At 40.4% G+C, this 27,824-nt stretch overlaps 1 protein-coding gene across 8 annotated transcripts in view; it reads right to left on the bottom strand.

The window, feature by feature from the left end:
* MORC2 (MORC family CW-type zinc finger 2) overlaps nucleotides 1–24,699 on the bottom strand; it is a 42,475-nt gene extending 17,776 nt beyond the window's left edge. For 3 of the 8 annotated variants that reach the window (XR_003256026.1, XM_026081627.1, XM_026081635.1), the window contains exons 1-10: nucleotides 22,506–24,693; nucleotides 21,096–21,130; nucleotides 20,476–20,544; nucleotides 16,534–16,624; nucleotides 14,781–14,889; nucleotides 12,424–12,583; nucleotides 12,230–12,341; nucleotides 10,195–10,320; nucleotides 5,096–5,175; nucleotides 855–937 (exon numbers count right to left, since the gene is read on the bottom strand). Coding sequence is in view for 5 of the 8 variants with exons in the window: in XM_026081627.1 (XP_025937412.1) it covers nucleotides 855–937; nucleotides 5,096–5,175; nucleotides 10,195–10,320; nucleotides 12,230–12,341; nucleotides 12,424–12,583; nucleotides 14,781–14,889; nucleotides 16,534–16,624; nucleotides 20,476–20,515 (801 nt within the window). In the remaining 3 variants the exon portion in view is untranslated. Of the gene's footprint in view, nucleotides 1–854; nucleotides 938–5,095; nucleotides 5,176–10,194; nucleotides 10,321–12,229; nucleotides 12,342–12,423; nucleotides 12,584–14,780; nucleotides 14,890–16,529; nucleotides 16,625–20,475; nucleotides 20,545–21,095; nucleotides 21,131–22,505 lie in introns of those variants that run through there. The other 5 variants (XR_003256021.1, XM_026081601.1, XR_003256029.1 and 2 more) reach the window with 4 other exon arrangements.
* Between the last annotated feature and the right edge of the window lie 3,125 nt (nucleotides 24,700–27,824).

Here is a 27,824-nt window from a genome sequence, read left to right as displayed (position 1 = left end):
AAGAATTCACTAACTGAAGGGCAATAATTAGCACTCCTTTACATTTAGGGCAGCACCTGTTGCTAGGTCATTTAAACAACTGTACAGTTGACTGGAAGAAAATACCTATTCAATAGAAACCACAGGGTAGAGTGATGGAGCCAAAACATTCAAACACTGTTTTTTCATTACATCTCACTAAACAGTAAAGTGATTTTAAACAAATGTCACTTGTTCGAACCAGCATGTCCCGAAATCCTTCTTGCCTTCCAGCTACTGGCTAGGTCTAAGCCAAGCCCACCTTACCCACCTTTCAAGAGCCTGTAGCATCATCACACAAGCTCTGGCTTCACAGGGTACCATTCAGAAGGAAAGAAAAAGAAAACAAGCAAAAAAAAATCTCAAAAGTTCCAGCAACAGTTTGGGAAAGCTCAGGAGCAAAGTGCAATGGCCTTAAGAGGGAACTGACAAAAATTATCCAGTTTTACTTCTATTCAAATACTTCACATTCCCCATGCTGCTTCTTCAGAGAATGACATCAACTAAAGTATCTTCACAGTAGAACTCAAACACTGTCAAAGGACTGATTTTCCATTAGATACATATTGAAAGTTGTAAGCATTGCAACGCCAGCATGCTTCTCACTCGGGTTGGAAAACACGCACACCAATTTATGTATGTCCTGTGGTCATAAGACCATGGAATTGCCTAGGACTGAACACTGCTGAAACTTATCTCCAACAGGAGCACCTGCTTCACCTACATATTGCAGTGCTAAAAGCAACTGAACAGCACAGCTCTCCACTCCGAAACCATAGTTATGAACCTTCCCCCAGTGCTTAAAATTCAACCTGCTGGAAAGGCAGAAGCCTCACCCTGGACTCCCGCGTGAGATCCCCTCCTAGGCGCAGTTCTAGTGCACGGGCTTTACTCTCTGCCTCTCGAGCCTTCTCCTCCGCTGAAACACAAGGAAAAAAACTGTATTAAGCATTCAGAAGAGACAGCATACTATCAGGCATTCACTTGAGCTAACAGATTTCCAGAGAGAGCCTTTGCTAGATGTACACAGACAAGGGAGAGATGACAAAGGTAACACAAGAAGGTACAAAATAAAACCTTACATATGAGAGAGGAGACCGTTAACATGGCACCTTAAACTTGATCAGAGGTTGCCATCAACACTGGCAACCTCTAACTTCCTTAAACTCTGTAAAAGCAGGTTTAAGGAAGGATCCGTAAGAAAAATAGTGAGGAACTGGAAACGGTAAGGATGCAAGTGGCCCTGTCTGGTCTGCACAGAAGTATGAAAGCAGAGAGAAAAACTCTCACACTGCCACAAAATGAAGACCGAGTTCAGACTTGAAAAGGAGGTACAAAGAGGTAGCTTACTTGCATAGATGATGGAAAGGGACTACTCTGAGAAGTACTTTTATCTTTGATAATCACTTCTTTTTGTCTGAAGAAAGCCAAATTTGTGCTACGCATAAAATAGCACATAGTGCTCTGAAAACCTACCACTAATTCTGACCTTCAGGTTTACCACTTAGAGAAATTCCCCTTCTCATTTCTCTTCCAGGCTACCAAAAAGATTGCCTGACAAGCGGTACACACCAATCTCATACCACTTAACAGTCACTCAAGAATGTTCCCAGGGAAAATGGATTAAAGCAGCAGGCCTGCACCCCAGTTACAGGAAGGTGGCAGTAATGTTACAGCCACGTCCTGTGAGCCATTTCTCTCCCTGTTCTCCCAACAGGAGGACAGATTTTAGCTGTAAGACATCCGAAACAAGGAAACAAAACAGGGGAGCAGCAACCTTGCCTAAGGGTCTACAGAGGATGAGGTAAGATGAAGCAAAGGATCATACCACAATAGCAATTGGCTCCTAGAGTACAAAACATCTCTCCAAAAACCAGCATATGTTTAGCAATTAAAAAGAGTCTGGATGATCTAGTGGGGATTTGATAACTGGCATCTGTTGTTTGGAATGCTGTGGCCAGGATTACTTGTGGACACATTTTTGTTGTCTGCACATATGGGAAGGCAAATAGGTATAGTGAATGTATTTAGACTATTAAAATAAAAATCACCTTCTCCTTCTATGCAGTATTATTACATTTGAGTTTTGTTGCATCAGCTCCCACAAAACCATCCGCTGAGTTTCACAGCAGCTTGCCAGGCAAGTAACAGCAGAATTGCACTGTATGACCAACTTAATCTTCTGAAGAGACGGCTTAGCTTAACATTTAAATTGAAGAGTTTGAAGACAGCTTAAAAAATTTGGTCCATTTAAATTAAAGCTGGTATGGTAGGAGTTGCTGGAATGAGTGCAACTGTGTCCAAAGGGAAGAAAAGACAGTGAGGTCTGCCCTTAAGGGGCAATAAAGTAATGTTCCAATAAAGTAATGACAGCCGAGAAGACATGTTTGGTAGGGAACGACTCAAGTAAAAATCTGAGTGTTGAGATCCTTGCAGGCAAAAACACAGCTCCTAAGCTGGACAATAAACAGAGGAGGACAAGAATTCTGGTTCTAGCTACAAGTGGATAACAGACATGGCATACCAACGGCAAATCAGTGGACACATTGAAATACTCTGGACTAATATCGAGTGTGGAACAGAGCTGTAAGGGGCTTTCAGTAACGGACACCTACATAACTCCCTCTCCACCTTTTTCGTTTGTTCGCTTTTTAAACTTTGCAAGAGAATTTCTTGAAACTAGGCAACAGCAACACCTAGATGCCTGAATACAGTATTCAGCCTCACTTCAGCGATATGCAGCAGGCAGAAGATGATGGCTTTTTGTAGCTATCTTGCCCAGGCACAGTACTTATGTCCTGGAACGGCTGAATAGGTCCATTTGCTCACTTAGGGCTTTGGATGGTACAGCTTATCACATGAGGCAGGATGTCAGTTCCCAGGGAATATATGCGTGCCAAGTCTTCACTCATAAGTCGTGGCTCTTTTGGAATACCAATTCCTAAAGCCATTTTGTTTTGCATACAGCCTCTGCAGTAACCATAGACCTACCAGCCATGTCACTGACAGTCATAGCTGCCCATACATTTCTCTTGTTCTGTAGTCACCTTTCAGCTATCATCAGTTCTCTTTCAATAGCCTCATAAGCTATTTCCAGAGTCTTATCGATCCTTTAGCAGAGCTCCTGAAATGAAACAAAACTGCCAGACTCTGGTATGAAGAACACTGTCAAGTGACAAAAAAAAAATCTTCTGATAAGAATACGGAACGTTACCCTGCCCATTTAAATCTAGTCTTTCCTGGTTATTCCAGTGGGTAAGGCCAGAAGTGTCTATGGATGGAGTGACTGAAAATCTATAGTATGAAGGATTCCAATGCATCCCTAACAGACAGCCACAGCACATTGTGGAACTGTGGTTAGCTCAGCTGACAAACATCATTTCTCATGATGCATCTCTCGTTTCTCTAGTGAAAGAGAAAACTGCAAATCTTTCTCTGGTGAAGATCCCTCATGAGAGTGGTGTGTGTACTCAGAGAAACATATGCTAGTGATAAGAAGAAATAAATATTCTCTACCAACAGCAGAAAAGCAGTACTTTGTATATTAAATACACTTTATTACAGATGAAACTAATTTCCCTAGAAGCAAAGAACTGAGATCTGTGCCACTGAAGCTGGGGTTAATGACACAAGAATATTTTAGACCTGGAGGCTTTATGTAATCAACCCTTGCAGAAAACAGCCTGAAGTCTGCCTTGAGTTTTCACCTCCATGTTCACAGCCCTTTGTTCAGCACCCACTTCCACTGCTGGAGGTAGTAAGCTAGCTTTGGTGCTAATGCTGAGTTTAAGTTTCAGTGTCAAGGATATCCGTTCTTGGTACCAGGGCACTGAATGGCAGTATTCTTCAATGTCAAGACATGAAAGCTCACCTTTTAAACATCATGAAGGCCTCAGAGACCGTTTTGAACCATGCTATTTACGCTTTCTTGAAGAGAATACAAATGTACTGAACACCTACTTTGGCTATAGGACTCAATCTTTTAAAAAAAACAAACAAAAAAACGAAGGAGTATAAGAACTGAGGCAAAGGATAAATGGCTTAAATGCCATAGTTTCAAATCTACCATATTAGGTTGTACTTCATGAAGGAAGAAGAGGGGACACAGCAGTTTATACAGTTTTGTTCTACTGCTTTGGGCAGGGTCACAAACACACTATCCTTTATGACTTTGCACAGGTTGAATGTGGCCCTAGAAACTTCCTGAAAGTTATTCACATCTAATCTGAATGCACACGTGTGCGCACCTAAAGCAGTTCTTACACAGGGAGGAAAGGCACATGTCTCAGCAACATCATTTATGAAACTTATCAGAAAGAATGGTCAACATGTCTTTCAACTTCAAGACTCTTCCTTCGCTATGGAATTTCTCCATCAGGAATGGGGGAGGCTGCTTTATATGTTAAATTTATGCAAGTTTAACAAAGTTGTATGTTGCATTTATATTCTTATGTAATACCTACATGCTAAATATCCAATAATGTCAAACTGGGTTTTCTCCTGAAGACTACGAAACTTGAGAGGAAGGTAAGACTGGACAGACAAAAAGTACGCTTCGAAGTGAAAAAAACAGGATGTCCTTGTACACCTAGAACAATCACTTTACATTAACTGATAAAATAAAAATCTAGTTTTGAGTGACTGCCTCAACAGGGAAGGAACAGAAAGAGAACAGAACGAAGAAGCTAATGATATGCAAAAGACGAGGGCAGAACTATGGGCTAACAAGAAGGCAGCTTAGTAAGGCTTCAGATAGAACAGAGGGAGAAAGCTGTAGGATTATTCTGTACATCTGTTCCTCGGAGGAAGTGGTCTTAGGGAATGATCCAAGTTTCTCCCATTGCATTGAAGTAAGACTGGTTCATCTGGAATCACTGTAAAAATGAATTTCCTGAGCAATCATAGTGATCACAAAAGCAAGCAATTTCAGGTCTGGAATCACTGTAAAAATGAATTTCCTGAGCAATCACAGTGATCACAAAAGCAAGCAATTTCAGGTCGTATCAGCAATGTAGTCTCTTTCTGTCCTTTCTTCTCTACAGTAAAAGCAGGATGCATGCATACCCCAAAGACTCACCTATCCTTGCCATGTGCTCTGCTTTCTTCACCTCTTGCTCCGCACGGGTCTTGAAACGGTTTGAAGTATATTTGTACATCCTGTGATGATCAAAACTTATTAATCAGCAACCTCAGCAGTCAGGTCACACCATGATTTGATCATCCTATTAGAGAACAGGGTCTCCACATGCTACTCTACTCTTCTCAAAAGATTCAATAAATGGAGAACAAGGTTTAGGTATGAGTAACCGAGTATACTGGGAAGCGCTTAGCCAAAACTTTCAAGTCAGAGATGCTTTAGCAATAACAGCAACCACAGTCCCCCCACTTTTCAATGTACTCTGGTGGGGTACGACATATCCCATGTCCCTGTAGAAAATCCCAAGGTTAAGAGGAACAAATTCTTTAAAAGTGGAAAGGCAGAGTGAAAATACATGGAAAGCTTCTCAAAAACCTCCCATTACAGATAAATAACCCTTTCTTTCTCCTTCAAATGACTGTTCAAATGTGTAGTCTCACAGTGCATGTCTCCAAGCAGCACCTCTCAATCTTGCAAGGTTACCTCTAAGAAGAACAGATCTTAAGAGAAAACTAAGCAGAGAATTGATTTGTCAAGAATTGCATCCCATTTGGAAGCCTCAAAGTGGCATAACATTTAGCAAAGGTCTGAACAGAGCTTCAAGTTTCAGTTCTAAAGTTTCAGAAAATTTTCATATGCTACACAATTGGCTTACAACCTTGAAAAGTGTGCTGGAGTTGCAGTGGCTTGTTTGATCTCATTAGATCATATCAAATACAGATCACAAGCTAACTATAATTATTTCAGAGTGAAAGAGGCAGCCTCGTAAAAGAGGCAGAAGTCCATGAGTACGTCACCGCTATGTGGACACACGTAATTGGAGAAGAGGAGACAACAAGGATGATCAGAACCTGCAGGAACTTAAGCCACTTTAGATACCAGTGTTTGGAGGTACCTAGAGGAAAATTCCATCCCAAAAAGCTTTATAGAAGAAAGAAAGCTTAAGGGATCAAACCTCTCCAGCACTTAGCCAAAGCGAACATCACTAGAAATGTTGTTTTTACAGAGATGGGGAAGCATATAAGGACATAAGGCTTAACTGACCGACTCATTAATGTAGCAGGAACCACATTTAGGTTCCAATAAGAGACAAGATCCCTCCAAATGGCCGATAATCCATCAAGACCCATAAGTAATCATGCTGCCTAGATGAAAAAGGAGTTAGGTATGTTTCTATGAGCAGCCATATGCAGATGTAGATACAGACATCAAATAGCCTCATTAACAGAAAACCTTTATTCTTAAATTCAGAAAATTCACATCATAAATAGTCGAGTTGATTACATTTGTTCATCTAATGCACAATTTGTGCAATCTAGTGCATAAAAGTTGTATATCTGTGCAACTTATTTTCTGCTATTTATAAGGACCTCCTTACTGCAAAAAAGGCAGACAGGCACTAATTCTTCCAAGAACCATGCAACAACCATGTTAGGAGAAGACGACTCAGTTTTTGGGTGGTGCAATCTCCTCAAATCCACCTAAGGATGATTTAAGCTACCTGGGCCAACAGACTGAACATGTCCTGAAAACAAGAACTGCTTTCAACATGTTGGCACAACTAAATTACCTCATCTATGTCCTGCCTTACTTTCCTGAGAACAAACAGGAGAAACAAAGTGAAGATGAAAGGTCTCAACATGCCCGACTTTTGAGGCAGCAAAGCGACTGAACTTCTGTCTTACGAGCAGACAACACCTCCTTTTCACCAAAATGCAGAGAGGGCAATTGCAGGGTAATACAGAAAGCTAATGTGCGATATCACGCCAAGCCCCCATATGCAAGCCAGTTGTCAGTACCAGCTTCATCTGTCTGCAAGAGTGTTTAATAACTTGGTAAGCTAAACAAAGAGACCACTAGTACATAGATATGCTTCTGGAAATACTGTCCCAGAGACTGACCACTTCTCAAGAAAAAAGGAATAATCCAGTCATTACTGTTTCATGTTCTTTTCCAGTGCCAAAGTCATCACAGCCAGGAAAGCCCATATTCAAGTGGTTTGGAAAAGCATATCTAGCAAATGAATACGTAAACAAGATACATCTTGTCTTGTTTATCTTGCCTGACAGACAAGACTAGTGCATGATGTGATATATTCCCCCATCTTCAAGACTTTCATTACAATTGCCTTAGCATGCCCTCTTAAAGGGAAACTCTTGCAAATCGTTCAGTAAAATCACAGCAACAGCCAAGGAAAGCAAAACAGCATACAGCACTGCTGCAATCACCAACACTGAATGTCCGCTAAGATCTCTGACCATTCAATTATCTACCTGAAAATAGCATAAAGGGTGACATGCAAAATAGCCTGACTACATTCAGCTGCACAGCCTGCACTGCTAAAGTTCACACAGTTACTGTGGGAAGAAGCAGAGGAAAGCAATCCTTCAAAATGCAAAAGCAGCTTCCAGAGAGGGAGACACTCCAGCATCACACCTGTAAACTCTTGTGAACAATCTGGCACAAAATTAGCTTGCCCCTGATACCAGGAAGTTAAAGGTTCCAGAAAGGTAGCAAGGTACTAATATCAGATCCAGCGAATTCTCTAATATTTTTAAGGATGGAAGAGAACCAGAGCTCAGCTGAAAAGAGAAACCACTGCTTCCATGACATGGATGGATACTCCCCACTCCCACCTAACTGGGAGTGACAGTTCCTACATAGGAGTACAACCCTAAGCGGGTTGTATTAACAGTTGACTCTACTACCCACAAAAAGGTAGCTTCCAAAAAGGACAGATGGCAATAGGAAAATAAGTATCCTGTTCAAGAGACAAAAGATGACAGGAGCTACCACCTCCTAAAGACAATTCTCTTGAACAGATCTCAAAAGCAGACCAAAGGGCAGAGGGACAAGCTGACTGCTGTACCCATCAGTGCCCCCCTGCCTCCCATTAAAAAAAAAAAAAAAAAAAAAAAAAAGAGTCCTTATGTCAGTTCAGGATAGTAGTATTAAATGGCAGAGTACTCAAAACCCAGCAAGTAGATGTAAATGGGGATGCATGAGCTCTGGCTTCAACTTTAAAGGGAAGATCCAGGGCATAAGCAACCCTTCTCATCAGGTTCAGAAAAAATCTAAAAGATCATGAATAGCTGCAAAAGAATAAAAATAACAGCTTTGTCCTCAGAATGGACTGATTTGCCATTTTCCCTGCAATAAGTCCTCAGGAAGGAGACACCCAAGGGAGAATAATCTCTGCTCATGCATCTGAAGGTAAAAGATTGAGTCTTCACAAGTCGTCTATGGCACAAGGTAGGCAACTACCAGAAGGGCCATACCGGTTCTCAGAACCAACAGTGAAGGTACTGGACTTATCCCAATGACCATGCATCTTCTGGTATCCACATCTTGCATAAGGAGTAGGAAATTGAAAGGAAACTGTCTGCACACTTTTCCAGAAGAACCCTGTAAGGTTATGATGTTTGCCCCATGCCCGCAAAGCCCTACACTGTCTTCCTCAGCCTTGTTCGCAGTCTTTGCTTCTGAGCTGCAGGAGTGGGAGTTTCAGGCACTCTAAATGTAAATCACTTTACAGCTGTCCAACAGCAAGGTGCTATTCTCCAGAAACAATGAAAAGCAGATCCAGAATTGGTGACAGGGACCATGAACAACTGCTGTCTAAATCACCTAAAAAGACAAGTCTCTTTTCAATAGAAAACAGCTCTAAGGTATAAGACAGARCCAAAAGTCTTATACTCCTCCCCAGGCATCTACTACTGACCACTTTCAGAGAGAAGGAACTGAGACAGATGAACCTCTGGTGTGACCCAGTACATGTTATATTATCATGACAATGCAGGCAACAACCAGGCAGTGACTAAGTCCTGTCTTCGAATCTCAGAAGCTGGTCTCTGATGAGGTAAAAGCCTGTGCCCTCCTCCTCTGCTCTTCCTCTCTAGTACTTTTTTGGACTGTGGCATAGGATAAAGCAGCATGGGGCAGATGTGGCGTTCACACATAGGTAAACTGCAGGCAGAAACTCAAGAGCACAAGAGATTCCCTACCCAGGAAATCAGAATTTATCAGGGACAAATCATGCTGGACCAATCTAACTGCCTTCTACAATGAAATGACTGGCCAGGTCAACAAGGGGAGAGCTGTGGATGTAATCTCCCTTGCCTTCAGTAAGGCTTCTGATACTATTTTCTACATTCTCATTTAAGAAGCTGAAGAAGTATGAGCTTGGTAGACCATTATGCAAGCTGAAAATTGGCCAGGCTCAAAGGATAGTAATTGGTGGCTTGACATTAGATTGTGGTCAGTAACAAGTCCCACCTCGCAGGCTGATACTGGGCCCATATTGTTCAGTATGTCCAATACAGTCCAAAATGCTTGATTAAAAGAATCCCTAAAATATTCTATATCATTAGTAGTATTCTATTAAGACAAATCATGTTAAGCTACCCAGAATTAAATCTATATGCTCCTAGGGACAGAAGGACACTATTCCCTGAAACAGGCATAAATATACTTTCCCTTTTCCCCTTCTCAACCTTATAACCTTTTTTAGTACCTATTAAACCAACTGAGAGCATACCTCAGCTCATTTGCAAATTTGCTATGTTTAAGGGAATTTAAAAGGAAGACAGGGAAGGGTCTTTCCCAATCTCTGTTCAAACCTAAATCAGCTATACAAAAAAATAATTTTCAAAGCAAACTGCATCAAAGTGGTCAATCTGTTTTCATTTCCATAATAATTCTAGCATCCACCATATGAATTTCTCTGTCCTACATAAAAAAGTTATCCAACAGCTTTGTACGGCGTGGCATTTTGAACAACCAGTATCTTCACCGTGTGTTTGCTTTCAAAGGGAGCCAAATTCCACAGGTTATGGGTGTGATTTTCAAAAACGTTAGATTTTCCATTATCTACCCCCTTTCCCATGCAACACCACATCCCATTCTCCTGCTATCTGTTTCTGTAGCTTTAACAGGGAGTTACACAGGATATACCTAGAGAGCAAAACACTAACACTTTTCTGTAAGGAAACATTGAAGAGTCTCACGTACATGTGCAGACTTTGGGTCACAACACCTACCTTGGCTTGTAGAGGCAGCATGAAAGCCTCTTGGTTTGTACTTTGTGTCCATTTATGAAGATCCTCATCCTGGGATCAATGTAAAGCACAGCAGCATAGGCACGGAAGGAGCGACGCTCCGGCTTTCTGCAAGAAAGGAAGGCTTACAGAAACCAGGCCATTTGTTCAACATTCCCTGTTAGGATTACCAGAACACCTACTTTCCCAGCTGGGTCCACATAGCCCAGAAGTGACGACATCAGTTCATCCCTTGAGTAATCTCTCCTTAGAGACTTCATCTTTCTGTCTCCTTGAGTCTGAATTCCCTTTCTCCTTCATTTCACATTTTTTCCCTTCAATCCTTTCCAATTAAGAGGAGCCCTGATAAACTACTTTCACAATAGAGCCTCCTCCTCTATCCAGACCAAATGAATGAGCTTCTCTATCGACAAAACCTGCAAGATTCTCAGCTCCCAAGAACTGCTGCCCAGGTTCCAGCTGATCAACAGAAATACTCCCCAGCCCCAAACACCTCCGATGCCAATTGTCACGGTCCTTGGACTTATTTTAGACACCTATGGCAGGATTCGCCTTGTTCAACTTTACATGTTACCATCTGAGCTTTTAGCATGAGGCTCCCTTTAATATCAGCAGAAGTAAGGGCACAATCTGAAGAAAGGTAAGCAGCTACTTCAAGATATGCCAAGATATGCCAGATCTCAGCAAGAGAGCTATGTAAAAGAAAAGGCCTTTATTTTAATCACCCTGCAGGTAGATTAAGTGTGGCTTTTCTTTCACTTCTTCACTTGTCTTCCACAGAGATTTTTAATTGCGTATTTTAAATACGGTGACAAAATATTTCTATGTGCATATTACTGCAGCTTGAAAAGGATGTTTGGGTACAGCTGGATAAAAAAAGCATACCTTACCAAATAGCATGTCAAATCTATAAACTGAACCACTTAGCACTAAATAAGTGCCAGCTTCCTAGCACATTCTCGTGACTAACTGAAGGGTAAGAGTGTGCTCCAACAGAAATTGCACAGATCAAACACAGAAATAGCATCACAAGGTCAGGGGGAAGGAGCTCCTTCTAGTTATCAGCGGTGATCATAAGAACTCACCAGCGTGCCTTAAAGAAACTGAGAAGCACATTTGATCCCCAAAGGTCCCCAAGGAGTTTGTTGCACCTTTGTACTCAATAACATCAAGCCATTACACACAGAAATAGGTAGGTATATGGCGTTTGAAACTATTTCTGTAGGAAAGAAGCAATTTAAGGAAAGAGCACGTAATCGCACAAAAAAAGGTAAATTTCTCTAAGTAGGCCAAATGGAGCTCTGGGATTTAATTAATCATTTGGTTGGTTTAGCCCAGTTTTTCCTTTTCTTTTCAGGCTGCAAGTGAACAAAGTTTCCAGAAGGCTCATACCAGAATTCTTCCCTGATGAGCTAAGCAAACACTCAGCTCTGCCTAAACAGAGTCCTCTGCTCCTCTGGCTCCCCTCTGAGCACATCCTTCTCCCTCCTCTCAAAGAAAGTCAAGGAGCTATTCGTGCTCCGAAAAGGAGTTAATACACTCGACTGGACATAACACCTGTATTCAACAGTGCCATTCATTCACTGAACTTGACCTGCACAGCATCTCAGATTTTGTCACCGTGCATTAAACTGATGTTCTGTTTTGTGGTTAAAGAAGGGGACAGACCCACAACAGGCTGTCATTCTGGCACATGCTTCTTTGATGAGTGTAGAAAATTAGTTCTGTAGCTTAGGGCTCCCCTCCCTCTGTTTTACAATAGCTAAAGAAGGGCATTGAGTTTGCTGCTTTGACTAGGCTGAGACAAGCCAATGCAGAAATTCCCACCAAGAGCACAACCATAATGTCCGTGAGCTGTTTACAACCATGAATTCCAAAAAATAAAGAACTTCTAAATTCTCCAATTCACACCCAGAAAAAGAAGCTTCTAAAAAACATAAGCAAACATGATCTACCCAGCAAACCCTAAATATAATTTGATCAGAATCCCAACACCTGTAATATCAGCTCTACTTACGTTCCCTCTGGGGGTGTTTCTGCCATCTGAATATCTCGGAGGTCAGAAGTCACATCCAGCTCTGGCTCTCCATTATCCATTAGTTTGAGGTTAAAGATGATCACCAGGGTGCCTGAGCAAGCAATAAAGTTTATCAGGTGAGCCCCATCCAACAGTCAAATCCTTTGCCCATGAAAAGCACCACACATTCTTACCTTTTTCTCCATGGATCTTGTTAAACTGCTCCATCACTTCCTGTTCTGATTTGAAAGGGGAATACTTGTAAATTAGCTCAGTCTCAATAGCAAACTTCTCCACGTTGTCAGTCACAGGCTCTCCGCTCTGTGTGTTCCAGGTGGGCAAGGGGACAATGACCTGCAGATCAGATTATAACAAGAGCAATTTAGACTTACCTACCTGAGTCAGCCACCTCTGTGGCTCATGTCTAAATGAACATATTCCTTCTGATGGCCCCTTAGGTATTGCAAGTGTCTTTCCTAATTTTTCAGTGGTTTGCATGTCTGTAAAATGCTCAAGGATCCTTCTTTTCCAACCTCTCAGTTACCTTTCTACAACATCTAGTCTTAGATAAACTGTATCTGTATGCTATTGACCCTAAACAGCATCTAATCCCTACAAAAATTGGTTCTAAATGGAATTTGATAATTCTCCACATCACCTTGGTTAGCCAGGGACTCAGCTGCTTTAATTCTCTCCAAGTCTGTGAAATTAAGCCAGTTTACACCAGCTAAAGCTGTGCTTCCCTCAGCTACAAGGACTAGGTTTCCACCTTAATATCTTTCAAAGATTTAAAAATGCTACTGTAACTCTCATACAGGTGAGATAGGACAAACTGATGGAATTCTGACTTCTCCATATATTCAAATAAGTTCAGCAAGGACAAGCTTCCTATTCCTTTATCGATAAACCCAGTGTCATGATTCAGCTACGCAGCACAAAGATTTCTGGCGTATTTTTGTTTGTTTTTTTTTAAGTTTGGGTCTCCATAGTTCATTCAGTCTTTTTCCTCAAGCTGAGCAGATGACTAATTATTGATTTTTTTTTTTTTTGGAGCTAGAAACAAATCACAGGAACTGTACTCATCATTACCAACTCGATTCAGGTATGCTATGTGAACAAAAAGCAGTAGTTTTGCTCACAGTCACCCTTGTCAGTGAAATGCTTAATTACTGGAAATCCTCGAGTTCTCATGCCCAGCCTCTCCAACAGCGTGGCTCTTCAAAATATCAGGACAGAATTACAGCTGCACAATTTTCTCTTAAAAGGCCTTAAAGAGACTACAAAGTCACCAAGAACAAACGTAGACTAAAACTCTATATTAAACTTCATGAAGATGGTGTAGCTTAAACAGCTATGATGTTCACAGAATAGTAAGAATGCAGAATGAAGCACGGAGGAAGACCAAGCAGCAGGAGAGCATTATCTGTGTTGTTATTACCCTGCGGAGTATCACCTTAACAGAGAGAGGAAAGCAGAAGTAGATTTTGGTATTGCTTCAGTACAAGAACTCCCAAATTAATCACTGTCACGACCCTATTTGGCTGCTCACACACTCAACTATGTCTTTTTCCCTCTTGTAACAACTTTCATAATACTAGAAAAAAACCCACAAACTTTGCTTCTTCAAACATCAACCTCTATGCTTAACTGTTCTCCTGAACTCATGTATCCTCCACTCATATTTGTCCTGATTTTGCTCTTTTTATAATTTGCATAGGTTTTTAAAAAGGTTTTTGGTGTTTTCTGTAGCTTGGAACAAACAAACAAACAAACAAACAAAGAGACAGAATTAGATATTGTAGTAGCTGAACAAGGAGAATGAGTCTCCTCCTTCTTTTAAGATCCGGGCTGAGCCATAATTTCTGGTTCCAGAACCATTATGGGATCTACATCACTGTTCCCAACTTGTTTCAGCCATTAGCTGGCCACTAATACCTCTCCCTCAACAGTTCCTTTGTAGAGTTTTTTCCACCATCACAATGGCAAATGCTTTTGTTGGACACTAACCCAGCRTAAATTCAAGACTTTTAATTATTAGCTGTGCCCGCAAAATTCTCATGCTTAAGCACAAAAATACTTTCATGTTCAGAGTTTGGATACAGCACAACAATGTCTGAAAAGATGTGAAAGAATAGACATGTAGGGAATTTCAGACCTATGGGTAGTAACTTCAACCACCACCTTTGGTTCTCTAGAGAAATTCAAACTGAAACAATACATTTAAATACATCTCAAAAACAAACTTTGTCGGAGGAGGAGAATGCAAGAAGTCTTGACACGTCCTGAACTCAGGATGAGCAACATTAAGTCATTACAGCAAGCCCTACAAACTTGCAGTAGTTTAGAGAGACCTTTCAAACAGAACTAAAATCAAAAGGCAAAAGTCTTTCACGACTTTGCGTACCCCATACAAGTGTATCACCAAGAGAAAACCATACATGTAACACCACAGTTGAAACCAACGTTGACACACTCTTCTCTGAGAGCTGAGAGAAGTTCAGATGAGGGAGCGTTCACCATTTTCTCTCATTACAACAAAGTATGTGCAAACCTCATCAATGCCTTCTTCCTCATGAAATGTCCGTGACAGGAAGAGGCAAGTCATGGTGTTGTCCTTCTTTGTGAACAGGATAAAATCCTTCCCAATCCGCATGGAACCCCTAGAGACAAATTTCAGACTAATGTTACATCTGATGCACAACACTATTTAGAAGGTGTTTTAGGGTTTGTTTCTTTGACGTACACTACGAAGACTGAGGTACCCACGGTTTCCTCCCATTATGTTCAGTTATGAAATGTTAAAATCAGATGAGACAGAAAAAGCAAGTATCATTTTGCCCTAAACAACTTGTTCCTTACAAAAAGGCATCTAAAATCCAGACATTTTCATACGATCAAGAGTTCTGTAAAATCGTTCCCTAAAACATTTAACACTACTCATAACGAAAAGATACAGAAGTATAAAGACTCAAACTATGAGGTAAGTTCAAAAGAATGTTTTTTTTTTAATCTAAAAAAAGACAACTATGGTAAGATGTGATAATAGCCTTCCAATATATCAGTACAAACACAAGTGCATTGAGAAAGTGAATATGCAGTTTATTTCATTGTACACAGAATGAATATCAGCAAACTAGTTTGAGGGAGACAGAATTTATTTCCTAATGTCTAACTTGAAAGGCAAACTTTGACTTTTCAGCTAAAGCAACTCAACAGCTAGTTGTCACTAAAAGGAACAGTTGCATCTTCCTCCCCAACTCTCCTAACCCCAATAGTGCCTTCCCCTCTTCCTCTGTTACCCTATCACCCAAACTCCTCCAATAACACCAGAAATTATTCACAAACCGTAACAGAAAAAAAAATTAATACTGGATCAAAAGAAGGATTAGTGTTCTGCCAGTTTAGTTCTCTGTAGATTAGCTTAATTTGATACCAAACCTCACCTTTCACATATATTTGCTTCAGTCTACATTACCTGGCTGAACATAGATGTCCTTCGCTCAAGATTAAGAATGGCCACAGATGTGTCATGGAAGTGCATAGGCAGGATCTGTCCTGCACTGCAGCTGGACTGATATCTCGCAATTCCATACTTTCTCCCCCCCCACATATCAACAGAACTCCACAGATTTCTCACAGTGGGATGAATATACATCATCAAGCCACAAAGAGACCAGCAGCACAAACCAGAAGACCCAAGCCAAAACAGCCAACTGGACTCTGCTATGGCAGCCCTCTACTAAAGACATTAGGTTACTACAGCAAAGACCTCTCTTTCTTAGCTAGCCCCCACCAACCACTAAGATTTTCTTCCTGCTTCTGTTTCTCTGCCACTTAATYCCACCCCTCTTATTCTTCTCGCCACAGTCCTCTTCTCCATTGCAATTCTCTGATATAAAAAAGAAAAGGTTTAAGACTTGCACCAGAAAACTCTCCTAGTGAGATGCTGCATCACCACCATGCTCTACTATAGGCATATTAAGCTTTTTTTCCTCCTGCTCTTTAATAATTTTTTCCAGCTCTGATGTTTAACCTCTGCATCATCTAAATATCATGGAAAAATACTGCCACAGGCTTTGGACAGCCTTCTCTGACACTGAAGAAATAAAGATGATGTTCATATAGTTTATGTCTATCAAAACACAGTATCTAGCATCCCTTAACAGGCTAGTAGCTCTTTATATGTATTTTGATTTTATCTGCATGTGTTATTCTGGAAAATAAGTACCTCCAAGAAAAAATTACATTTACTCTCTCAACTCAAACCTTCATGATTTCAGGAGGCTGGCTTTTGTTATACCTACGATTTCAAGCCGTTCCCATACTGCCCAATTTGAGTTGACTCTGGCGATCGCTTGGCTGATTTACCAAATTGAATCACGCTGGCAGCTTCACCTGGAATGAAAGACAGGAAGTGAAAACAAAGTTTGCTGCAATATATACACACACACACATCTTTTGGATGAATTTATTCAGGATTATGAGTAGCACAGAAAGAATATACCATGGAAGAGGCTGTAAGCCCAAGCCAAAGCCTCATCATGAAGCTCTACCGTACAGCTCTATAAAAACTACATTATTTAATGGCAGTCATATTATCAGAGGCTTTATACAGATGCCACCAGGCTGACAAAGATCTGGAGATCTAGATAAGATTTTTTTTGTATTATTCTTGTATCTGAAGTGCACAAAGATGTCTTTTTACAAAAAATTTACACAACACCACCTGTTGAGTCCACCACAATTATAAATGTGCTCATAAACCAAAACCAAAAAACATTGTCTAGAACAAGTGCAGCTCTGATTCTACTGCTAACATGATAGGTCTGAAAATGCTAGTATATAGCATAAGTCAGTACTATAAAAAAAGGTCGTGAATGCAGGATAAACTGACTACTTTTTTGTCGTGGAGTTGAACCGAGCGCTACAGCTAATTAATGCGCTGGTAAAACAAAAGCTAATTCTACCAACAGATCCCTGGAGTACTGACAGTTGTGTAGTTACGGGTATAAAGGCAGTACTCACTAGTACTGCAGCAAGTAAACAGAGTATTTTATTAGCACAGGACAAAAAGATAGGATGTGACAGCTTTTGAGCTGATGGTCTGCCATTTCTAGTTCAAGCCTTTCTATTGTTTAAAGGATAAAGCCTTCGTAACATCATCTGTAAGACAATTCCCCTCCCTTCCCCCAACAGATAGCAATCATTTCACCGCAGAACTTACTGGGAAAAATGAAATGCAATTCCCGAGACAAGGGAACACGAAGTTCTTTAGCAGGAACACTCCTTCAAACAGGAAGGCTAACAACAATCCCAGCCCGCAAATGCACATGCAAGCTGTGAACATCACTTACTATTCTAGTCCCACCAACTACCAGGAGGTTGAACCAGCAAACAAACTGAATTTAAGCATACAGGAGGCTTATTCAGGTTCACTAGTACAGCAAGGAGCTTTTCCAATAATATGCGCTGTTTAGTAGCAACACTTGCTCTGATAAGAAATCACTGAGTTGCACTTTAGAACGTCATTTTCTATTCGAACGACATTCACATGGAAAGCCACAAATCACAAGACGAAAACACAAGAGAACAGCTTTAAAAGCACCCGGCTATTTTAATTCACTATGTTTATAACGAAGGTCTATAACGAATTTGAAAAACAACTTTTGATTGGATGGGAATATTTCTTCCCTGACCTAGTCTCTCAGGACTTCAGATTACTATGGTATTTTCAGCCCAGCCAAAGAAAACATTAGAAGGTTATCTCATATCTGGAGATCTAGAGAAGATTTTTTTTTAATTTATTATTCTTGTATTAGTCTTATATAAGTCTGGTCAGACTGGGGAATAGAGGATATTCTAAGAAGAGCCTGTTACCATTGTCCTTTAGCTAAAGAGACTTTACTTGTTGTCCTTGTGAAAAGCTGTATCAACAATTATTTTTAAAAAGCATGAAAAAGCCTAAAAATGGAAAAGAGCACTTGTCCGAAGCATTTCCTTTCTCTCAGAAAAGGTGAACATATGGTTTATCACTCAATGCTGGCAGTCCCAAAACAGCCCCAAAACATTCTTTTTTATTGACAGAGGGACATAAATGACCTCTGCAAGAGGGACCTACTGAAGAGTAAATGAGTTTCACTGCACCAGGCTTTCTGTCTTTGGGACAGGCTTAATCTTTACCTACTGTCAAGAACCAATGTACAAATGAAACTTTTTCGTACAAGTGATTTTTTTCCCCCAGCTTTATCATGGTAAGGCTCTAGAGGGAGTTTCACTTAATAAAAGCGAGTGGACTATTTTAGTCGCACTGTTTTGGTTTTATCGTGTCTCACAGTTACTAGACTTAAAAAACAAACTCCCTGGCAACAGAAAGTGGTTTGATGTGATCTATACCAAACAGACAAGAAAAAAAATAATTCAAAGGAATTCACTAAAGATGGCAGATTGAGCTTCAAAGCTCGGGAAAAGGAATCAAGGGCTCAGACAAAAAAAGGAGGCATTCCTAAGAAGAAACATCAAACAGCTAGGGATGAAGAGCTGGTGGAGAGAGCTGTTTGTCTCCCGACTGTCTCTCCTGGGGAACACTTTCACTCTTTGAGAAGAACCCTCTATTTCCAAGTTCTCTAGTTGAGAGTACACCAAAGAAGGTATCAATCTGAGCATGAAAAACTGTCCTTTACTTCACTCTCCTTGCCTTCTCCATAGGTTTATCTGCTAGATTTGCATTAGAGGGGCTATTTGCAGTAGAATTAATGACAACATCCTCAAAAAGATCTCAGAGCCAAAATATTTTATTACAAAGAAATTAGGGGAAGTCGGGCTGGGGAAAACCAGCCTAATCCAAGATCATTTCAGGTCCAGCTTCCCTTGGGACAGGGGAAAAGGGGGAGAAGCTCTGAAATCTTTGGTACCGTAACAGATACAGAAACGAACCAGTTATCTCAGGGGGAAATGAATGAACAGAGCTAGTTATTGATGGATCAACACAGCGACATGTACACATTCTTAAAAATGTGCTAGAATCCCAATAATATTTAAACAGCTGCTCTTCACTGTAGCAAGCCTTGGACAGACAATATTTAAAGAAATACAGGAGCTAATAAAAGTAACCAAGACTTTAGTACTTAATTAGTTGCATTCACTAAAATGAAAGGCACTTTTAAGCTTCCAATCTTCAAGATATAGTTTAAGGACCAAGGACTGGGATAAAATGCAAGTTAAAGACTTATTTGCTTCAATCCTTTAAGAATACAATTACGAATCACTTTCTAAATCAGTTATTAAATTTCTTCAAACTACAATTGGCTTTTGAGTCATTCAACTTATGCAGCACCTTAAGAGCCCAAGCAATAAGTAAAACTTCTCAAGCCTAAGTACCCTCAACAGGGACCATTCACAATATGGGAAATGCCAATCTAAGATGCGTGGCATGAGATCCGTGCTGTGTGGTTTTCTCTTTGACTCATTTAGTCCCCTATGAAAAAGCCAAACTTTCGGACCAGCACTGCGATTCTAACGTTCCACTATGGGAATGCTAAGCTTTTTCAAAAAAAAATCTGTACTATGACATTACTGAATCTCAGATCTTTTGAGAGCTTATGACTCTGTACTACAAAGACAGAAATACTGCAGCCTGAGTACAAATGTATTTTGAACTTCAGGTCAAACAACCATTAAGAGAGTCAATGCATCAAGTTCTAAATGTAATTCTGGTGTGAGTAATTTGACACACATGCCTAACTTTTAGAAATGCTCATCACTTACAACTTTTACTTATTTTAGTTGAGAAGCTGACATTCAATCTGACAATCAGGAGCTATCAGGCAGAGCACCCAAATGTGGCCTATTGCTTCTCTAGACCCTTTCCTGCTTTTATAAGTTGCCAGACAAAATCAGGAAGTCCAGCATGGAAAAAGACCAATGAGACTCAACAGCAACAAGGCAGGATAACACGTATAATCTGTTCATGAAAGGGATTCATGTTATTTGAATAGTCAGGCTGACTCAACTCTATGATGCAGCAAAATACTACTTTTTTTTTTTTTTTTTGGTCAGATTAGTTTTCTGTGACAGAGGAGATGATTAGTTTTATATATGATAAGGCTTAAAAGAGCCAGTGCAAAGAGACAGAAACATGTATCCCTGCATGGAATTCCCCCTTTTCAACAGAACCAAGTCATCAATTCAGCTTAAGCCATAACATGGCACTTCAGTTGAAAATGCAAACGTAACTTCCTGTCACTTACTTGAATCCATTCCCGTTCCATCATCCAGAAAACACAGCATGAATCCACCTCGCAGATCCTCTCGTCGTTCTGCAAGAGAAGAGCTAGTCAATACTCCCACGTACAAAAGCTAAAAGTTCCATAAAATAGAATCAAATTAAACAGTTTTCGTAACCGGAGTAGCACAAGAAACAGGACTTTTCCAAACCTAATATAGCTAAGCTCCAATAGCCAACAGTTTTACTCAAATTATCCATGAACAATAAAAAGGGCACTAGATTTTTATTACAGAATGACTAAGAATTTCTCCTGCACTTTAACTTGTAAGTACATGCCGCAAAGCGTGCTGTAAAATCATGCTTCTTTAACCCCCAGTATAAACAATCATTCATTTTGGTGTTCATCCGACCTCAGCTTAAGACTGATATAAGTACTATGTGACTCTGTAATATCGTGCCCGAGTTATTCCGAAGAGCGCTACTTTTTGAAGGCCACACACTGGAGCACAGAACAAATACTAATGGACTTAAACGCCCGTAGTCTTATTCTACCAGGTGCAAACACACATTTTGCAGCCTAAATCTGAGTTGTTACTACTGACTTAACTGCTGACATGTAAGGAAGCAGCAAGAGTGACCTACCAGTATAAATGTCTATTCTTGTGGCATCTGCATCTCTACAAAGTAATAAAAACACAGTCAGCATTCAAATGTCAAATAAAAATGAAGCCAAAAGCCAGGCACTTGTAAGTAATAATCTCGAAGAGGAACTGACTGCACATATCAAAATCCACAAAGGTGCTGCCAGTCAGCACTAACAGACAAGTTAAAAGACAACACATTGCTAATTTTTGTCTATTTGAATCCAAACTTCATCATAAAACGTTGTTGCACACACAGTTAACACTAGTTACAGTGAACATCACTGGCATTTTGATTTAACAGAACTTATACTGAGAAAAAAAACATCAAATAAGCACACATTTACTGACCTTCCTCCTGTATGAAACAAACACTACCTACATTTTTTCCATCAGGATGATTCTGAAAAGTTTAGAAGCTCCTGCATAAAACCCCATCTGAATACATTCAAGATTGCTATAGTAAACTGAGCCGTTATGAGATCATGTAAAGAAAGGCCTTCATACAACTTTGCATCCTCCTCTGTGTTTGAAAAGGCAGCCCATACAGCACTAGATCAAGTTAATCCCTCTCCTCAGACCCAACCTTTTTAGTACAACAGAGACCAACACATATCCTTGGTTTGCTGGTCTGCAGGGTGCAGTTCTATTCTCTTCCATGATGTGCCTTGGTCTTGACTCCAAACTGGTTTGTTTAGAAGTATTTTATTTAAACACCTTCCCAGATAACTTCGGTTCTTTCTGGCTCCTTTATCATCATTACTTGACAGAAAATTATCTCAAAATATTTCCATAATGTCAAACCAGAGTATTTTTTGAAGTTCAAGGGATAAATATGCAAGGTTTGGGATGTAGCTATAATCTGAATTTTGGAATGAAACGTTAGAAATGTGGCAGAAAACCTGTGATTTCCAAGCGTGACCTCTCAGGTGTCACAACTGCTCTACCTATTCTTCCTCTGATTTTCAACACCTCGTTTCTGATTTTGTTCTTTTCACCCTATCGCCATCCTTGATACTAAGAGCCAAGGTTACGTAAGTATCTTCTATTCCCAACTCCAGTAATTACTATTTTACCAAAACCTTTAAACAAAAAAAAGTAAAAACTGGACTTGCACTTTATCCTTGAATCCATGTTGTGTCTTCTAACCTTTCCTCCTCCAACCTGAATTATTCTATGATTTGTTCAAACTCAGGTTGTCATGAATCTATTTTTTTTAGGGGGCAGGTCTGGGTATTGCAAGAGGATCAACTGAAACATTCATACTCAACTACAATGAATTTTTTTATTTTTTATTTTTCTTAAAGCTTACTAGAAGTGAAGATTGCTCAAGAATTTCCCCAAAAGACAGACTTGTTCTGGACACTACAACTGAATTTACTTTGGGAATTAAGCACTCTCGGAGACATACCTGGCATTATCTACAAGTTCAGCAAGGGCACCAAACAAGAACTCATGAGTAGTTCTGAAACAAAACAGAAATAGCAAAGTTACCTTGATGCTGAGAGAGAAAGACCTTTAAATAAACAATAATCTCAAATGTATTTTAAACAAATCGAATTATATATCTGTAATACCATAGCCAGCCACGGACCCAAGGCTAGAAATGAGTATTTTCCTATCCACCGGCAGCAGACCCTCAGCAGAAAGGCTGCCCAGTGTGCAGTTAGATTCAACTAACCTGCTACTCTCTGTGGACTGGGAAACACCCTGTGGTAAACAAGAGCCTCATTAACAGGCATTAAGAAAATTATTGACCGGAAGCCTATGAACCAGTCAACAATTCATATAAACCCATAATTACTCATCATATTGCCACATCTCTTAGTGACAACTAAACACTGCATATACGTAAAACATGCACAGATGAGGATTACATGCAAGGTCCATCTCTCCGAAGAACATATTCACATTTCAAAAGCTATTCCTGAAATTTCCTGAAGCTGGGAGACGTCCCCAGTAGCTGCACACATTCCTAATCCACAAAGATAATCTTCTGTTACCACTGTATCACATCATTTTCCAAACTCAAGGCTACATTCATTGATCCCAGTTTACTACAATCTCAAAAACTATGGTTAGTTTCCAGCCTCTTAAATGTTATCTTTCATAAGCAACACTCATCAAAAAGCCGTTAGTTATGTGCCTTAACCTTGAAAGGAGATACATGGTATGGAAGTCTAAAAGAGCTAATAAAATGATTTAAGAAGTTGTCCCTCAACATCATTGCAAGATCCCTATCGTACATCCAACTTGTTGGCATAGATTCAAAATCTAACAATTATTTCAAATGCAGATGGACCACATTCATCCCCATATTAACTGCAGGATCTGGGGAAACAGTTATTCTTACTGAATCCAGTAATTTGATCAATTGGGAATTTTTAGGGAATTTGCTGCTCCTCCAGAACACTTATCAAGGGACTGAACGCTCAGAAGTTGTTGTTCTACCTATCTGCTTCAGCTGGTGTGAAACCACTTCTCATAAAACTTGCCTCTATTACTACTCACAAAAGGGCCAATAGTTGAAATAGAAGGTCATTCAATTCAGACTTTCAGCTTTAGAAGAACAGATACAAAGGTACTTGCCATATGTAAAACATACAGCTGTCCACAATGCCAATAATTACCAAATGAACTTTCATATCCATCTTCAACATCATGAACCCTAACTCATTAATGTAGCTCTCATCTGAAATGCAACAAGTCAACTTTCAAAGTTATCACTGTAATTATGAGCATGGAGCTTTCCATCTCTGTAAGCTTCCACTTGCTGACACAGCAGAGGCAAGAGACTGAGGGTGAACGGTGTTTTGAAGACTATCATCTTCCTAATCAGAAGAGCCAGAAAAGCTTTCACAGAAGCTCAAAGCTGATATTCTTTCATTTGTGCACAATTTCCTGGGCACAGATCTCAAGCCCTCCCTCTAGTTCAGGAACACCTATTCAACTCCATAATTCAACATTACAGAAGTTTATTTAGAAAGTAATGCATGTCAGAAAAAGCCGCAAGCAAAAAGATGTGTTAGCACCAGTGCCTGTACTTCATTAGCAACTTTTGCTCTACAATTTAAAGAATACTTCAAATTAAGGAAAAGATGCAAATAAGATACGAATAAGAATGTCTACGGAAAGATACTGGAACAAAATCAAGTTATTTCTACGTAGCATGGCACAATACTCAACTTGAACAGCTACCAAAACTGGAATCCCTTGTGCTGACATAGGCAAAGTAACACCTTGCTAAAAGCAAGAGAAATCAAGTCCAGCTATTTACCACTACTAGATTTAAACACATCACAAATACATTGTATAAAAATATTAACCTCAACACCTAACCTAAAATGTCCCAAATTATCTAGTCAACATCAAACTAGAAGTTGCATGAAGTGGTTGGCCTGATTTAATCTGTTCAGTTATAAACAAAAACCATGATTTCACCTTACTATCTATCAGAGATACCTGAAACACTTAACACATATCATGATCAGCCAGTGACAATCCCCCCTCAACCCAGCCCTCCAAAAAACACTTAGGATTATTTTACATGCAAGGTAAGTTTCAAAAGCACGAGCTAAGCTGTCGGCAAAACGGAGTCCACCAGAGCTTGCACACAACCTGGAAATCCTTAAGTGTGAGCTAGACTGGCATCAGAGGTAATATTAACCTCAAGCAATCAGAGCACTTGGAATATAACCGTTACTGATTATATGACTGCTGGAATGAAACATGAGGGGGGAAAAGAAAAGAGCATTATTAAACTCTGTAGCCTCAGTGACAGCTCATCTTGGCACAGATGGATTGGCCTGGGAAACTTCTCCTTTTATCATCTTTCATTCAAGACAGCTCTGTGCAGGAGTCCAAACTCAACAAGGAAAAACAGAACGTAGAAGTCTAATGCTGACAATGTATTTATTCAAGTTCTGGTTGCAAGAGGTCAAGTCAGATGACTCCAGAGAACATGATTGATTTCAAACATCTTCACAATCCACTGAGAGTAATATCCTTCCCCTCCTCCCAAAAAAGCTTATTTCGTGAGCAGTTCTTAGAGGATCACCCTCTGTTTGAACCCCGTCGGACTCCTAATCCTACGTAGTCAGACAAGTACCTAATTACTAATGAAAGACATAAGACTTTATTTTTGTTCTAAAGGAGGCCACATCTGGGAAAATACTTAAGCTGAGGGTTTGGCATCCATGTCAGAAATAAGAGCTCTTCTCTCATAATTGTACTTTAACTTTTCGGGCCAGAACAGAAAACATCCACAGAAGAAATGGGAGAGCTTGGGCCAGCGTTTGGGAGTCAGGAGTTAGTTATCATCGTTATTTCCCAAGGTCACTGTTCAGTTACTTTGAAGTCTTTCCATTTAAGTGAAATTCTTCCACTCCAGCTGTGTTTAACAGGACAATTCCGATTACAGAAAGAACCTTAAGTTCAATCACAAGTTAACTCCTCCCTATGCACCACTGTTAAAAGACAACTTCAGGTGCTCAAATTTTAATATGTTCCTTTGTTTATGCATTAAAAATACTCAAAATACAAAAAAAACCATGTCAGTTGGGCCCAGATGCATTGCTTGTACTAATCTCAGTAAATGGCTTTGGAAGTGTTTTAAAGTAGCAGCATGTAATTTTTAAGGAAGACCGCCAACCTCTGTGCAGGCAGGCAGCTTTGAGAAGCTGCCATAAAAAGAATGCACCGATAATTTTCATGTGCTTATGCATGGATATTTTCACTGTAAGATCTCAAAGGACTTTCACAGCTCAACTACTGAAGTCTCAGAAAAGCACTTGGAAGAATATCAGTGGTATATTAAAAAAAAGTAATTGAAGTCATTTAAGCATACACTTTGAAATTTGCCATCTGGTATGGAAGTATTAAGAAGCTATTCTAAAGATCAGCTGCAAGTCCTGAAGTTCAGGGACCATGTAAACTGACTTCTGAAAAGCACTTCGGATTTTAGTCAGTGTTGAATACATTAAAACTTTTCTTTGCTTTGAGAAGGCCTAAATGTGGAGCAAAAATAAATCAGGGCTTCATTCCACAGCTCAACAGCTAGATGACTGATGATTAATTACAACTTAAAGAACTTTAACTCCATGACTGCAAGAACACCTTTATTATTGAAGTGAAATCTGACTGAGATGGTACTACTTTCCTCAGCGTACCATTGCAAGAGAACATTGTCTGAAAAAAACAAGCATCTCCAGTAACAGAAATCCTGTGGGGTGGTTGTTTCTCTCCCTGTCACACAAACTTTTAAAAAGTATCTCCATTGTTTCCATTCTTTTCCATCACTGTTGTTCTTAGGGAAGCTTACGTACTGGTCCCTGTAATCTCAAAAAGCTCTTCACTCATAGTGGATCAAAAGCCCTGGCACTGGCTTATTCATACTCTATTAGCTTCCAGCTCTTCCGAAGAAATTTATAATGCAGTTATGCTTTGCTAAATCCACAGCCTAAGATGACTAAAAAGTATGGTAGCAGCATAAAGTAATTTTAACACTTTAGGGAAGCAACTACAGTAGTCACAAAAGGTATGAAAGAATTTTTCGCAGCACAGTCTTTAATTATCTTCTTACGAGCACAGTCAGAATTCCAGTGGTCTGCAGACACACGCAATCTTTCGACAGAGTTTTGCCATACAGTTGTTTTTTCAATCCATAAGAGTGTTTGCTTTGCACATCTGGACAGGAACATTTTAGCAAGTTAGGGATAGTACCAGCGACTCAGTATCGCCCATTATCTTCAGACACCAGCCTGCGCCTTCGTATGCAACTGCTACAGGCCAAACCAGGGAGTGAAGCCACAGGATAACAGACCCATAGGTGACACCAGGCTGTTATTATCTTTCTTTTCTTGTGTAAAAACTTGGCTTTCCTCATGGTGGAAAGAGACTGAGTATAATGCTCTTGACATAAGTAACAATATGAGATTTGGCAGACTAGTGGCTCTTGCAGCCACACTTTGCACTGCCAACAAAAACACTGTCAGATCTACTTGGAAATTAAGTTGTACACTGCTCTGTCTATCTGAAGCCTTTAGCCTGCTGCAGGCCACTGAGGTCCCTCATTCTAAGCTTGCCTTTGTACAAAAGAAATCATATGTGGGGGGGGGGGGAAGCCAGTGCTTTTTCTTCTTCTATTCATGATGAAAGTAAGGGCCAAATCTTCTACAAAGCATTAAGGAGAATCTCATGCCAGTCGCTGCTCCCCAGTTGATGGAAACGAAGAGACATCAAACATGGTTCATGCTGTTCCTTCAGGGTGCTGTTCTGTATGAAGAGGCTCCTTTCTTAAACTCTTTTGTATATGGCAGGTAGAAAGGTCATTTGTAATAGGCAGGTCTCAGGCGGGTGCTTAACCTGGCTAAGCAGCGCTTCCTGGTGGCACTTCCACAGCCTAGACGTGCATTTCGAAGTAACCCCGTCTAAAGCAGCCGAAACTTCATCTCTTCTGAGGAGATCCCGTTTTGATGGATTCTGGTGTCACGCAGCACCGACAGCAGCTTCCAAAACTGACCAGCAGCAGAAGTTAATGCTCTGGCTCAAGGCACGCTCACACAAGATACGGGGGCACGAGTGACCCGGGATGCCGTGGAAGGAGGGCGGCCATCGCGGCCGGCTGAAGCACGAGGGCTTCCCAGGGAGCGGTGCAGCCGAAGGCGGGCGCGGAGCTAGCGGCTGCGCCCCTTCCCCGCCCCGCGGCGCCTGCCGGAGCCGGGCCTGGGCC

This window comes from Apteryx rowi, unplaced genomic scaffold (genome assembly GCF_003343035.1).
Source record: "Apteryx rowi isolate R43461 unplaced genomic scaffold, aptRow1 scaffold_1167, whole genome shotgun sequence".
NCBI classification, from domain to species: domain Eukaryota; kingdom Metazoa; phylum Chordata; class Aves; order Apterygiformes; family Apterygidae; genus Apteryx; species Apteryx rowi.
The sequence above is the reverse complement of the archived record's forward strand: the minus strand, read 5'-3'. Positions and strand labels throughout refer to the sequence as shown.